The 2052-nt window shown below is 46.2% G+C and overlaps 1 gene segment (V, D, J or C); it reads right to left on the bottom strand.

The window, feature by feature from the left end:
* Positions 1-1417, bottom strand: part of LOC108541525 (T-cell receptor beta chain V region CTL-F3-like) — a 5818-nt gene extending 4401 nt beyond the window's left edge. The window contains 2 exon segments of the V gene segment in view: positions 512-916; positions 1189-1417. Of these exon segments, the coding sequence occupies positions 516-916; positions 1189-1339 (552 nt within the window).
* Positions 1418-2052: the final 635 nt, after the last annotated feature.

Below are 2052 nucleotides of genomic sequence, written 5' to 3'. Positions count from 1 at the left end.
CTCCCCCTACCAGGCCCACTCTCGCCTGAGCAGCGACACCCTCGCTGGGGGAGATGCGGCAGCACCACGGACAGCGGCCGGCGGCTCGCTCCCAGTCCCTCCCCCGCCTGCTCTCCCCTCTCCTCCCCTCCCCTTCCCTCCCCTTTATTTCCCCATCTCTCTGTCTCTTTCTTTCTAGAAATTCACTCCTAGAACCATAATTTCTCTTGGTGAAAATGAAGAAAGCACTTCCTTTGCTTGTGTATCTTGGTGATTAAATAAAATTACTGATGTAAAGCGTGAAATATAGAACTTGACATACAGTATGGAATAAAAAAAGAGTTACACTGCTAAATGTTTTGAAACTGACAAGTCAATGTCGAAACTGAAAAATTATGTCTAGTTCTTTAAAATCTTTATGTCCTTTGGATGACAGAGTCTTAGTTTCTGAGCATAGTGTGGGATGTTTCATGCTATCCCTACAATCCTCCCCTATTTCCATCCTCAACTTGCAGAATGCCTTAGAGCTGACCTGTTCACTGTACCGGTAACACGTTTCCCTTCCCAGCCCACCGCTGTTTCCAAGGCAGGTCTGGAGGATGTTTGTGGACTGAGAGGCTGTGGCTCTGCATTGATGTGGGTGGTGAGCTGGCACAGAAATAAGCTGCTGAGTCTTCTTGCTCTGCCTGCTGGATCCTCAGGATGCTGGGGCCCTCTTTGGGAAATTCAGCAGAAAACCGTTCCTTTGGCATTCCTGACTCATCTATGATTTTTTCTTTCTGGAGATAAACCATGAATTTCAGACCTTCCTCTGGGAGCTGCTGATACCAATAAACATGACTGTGTCCTTTCATTGGGCTGCATCTCAGTCTTGCCTCCTGTCCCCTCCTCCTGACCAGGTGTCTTGGGTTCTGTGTGATGCCGGCATTTGAGAGACCTCAGAGGAGAAGAGACTGCATGAGACAGAGTTGTAATGGCAGAAGGATGAATGTCTTACAGTGAAGGAGCCTGTTTGAAGTCTCCTGCATTCCTTTAAAAACTCACATGAATTTTGCTTTTTACTCCATAATGCAATTATTTGTTTTCATATAAATGTCAATACCTTTCACAAAATCTTTGGTCAACACAGAGGTCCAGGATATATTTGAGACTCTGCTGTAGAGCCCAAAATGAAGCCCAGCGATGGTGATCCTTTAGTTCAAAACTCACCTGTCCCCAGAAGACAGATGACCACACAGGAGAGGACTCTGGTGTCCATGGCAGATTTGGGCATGGAGGGAGCCCGCAGGCAGGGCCGGGAAGGCAGTTGCTGCAGCACGTCGGGGAACCAGATCTCACAGCTGCCGCCTACAAGACGCATCTTCCTGTGAGGTCACATTTCCAGTGGGTCCTATGGTTTCTAGAACCAATCTTGTATGTCAGTTAAATGGTAGATCTTACGGACTACAGGCCGCCATACCCAGATCATATGTACTTTTATTTCCCTCCCCGCCCCCCCCGCAAATGGGGTCTTGCTGTTTGCCCAGGCTGGTTCCAAATTCCTGGGCTCAAACAAATCCTCCCACCTCAGCTTCCCAAGTAGCTGATCTCTCCACTATTCTTATTTTTTGTTCCTTTATTTTCCTTTTATTGACTCATATCATCTTTCTGTTTTCTGGCTGTTGCTGAGTAGAGGTATTGACAAGAGGTGATATGTAGATGTGCCCATTAAGAGACAGGGAAGTGGACACCAACCCTGCTGGAGGGAAAATTAGAGACACAATGATTTGACATTGTTTTAGTTTGCTTTTTCACTCCCACGCCTCATCTAAGGGATGGTTTCAAGCATTTTGAGGGAACTTTAAGATTTGTAAATCACTTCTGTCACCTTTGCTTATTCCACTTGAATTTTCGATATAAGTAATTCAAAAAGCAAACCCTAGAAAAACTTCCCCCTCTGACTTCAGGTACCCTTCTTCTGGATACCTATCAGGTCCCCTTATTCTGTAGCCATGCATGGGATGCCTGTGTTTGAGAGATCTTCCTCGTTTTTTTTTTTTTTGAGACAGAGTCTCCCACTGTTGCCCAGAGTGC

Source organism: Rhinopithecus bieti, unplaced genomic scaffold (genome assembly GCF_001698545.2).
Source record: "Rhinopithecus bieti isolate Rb0 unplaced genomic scaffold, ASM169854v2 scaffold_20175, whole genome shotgun sequence".
In the NCBI taxonomy this organism is placed as follows: Eukaryota; Metazoa; Chordata; class Mammalia; order Primates; family Cercopithecidae; genus Rhinopithecus; species Rhinopithecus bieti.
The sequence above is the reverse complement of the archived record's forward strand: the minus strand, read 5'-3'. Positions and strand labels throughout refer to the sequence as shown.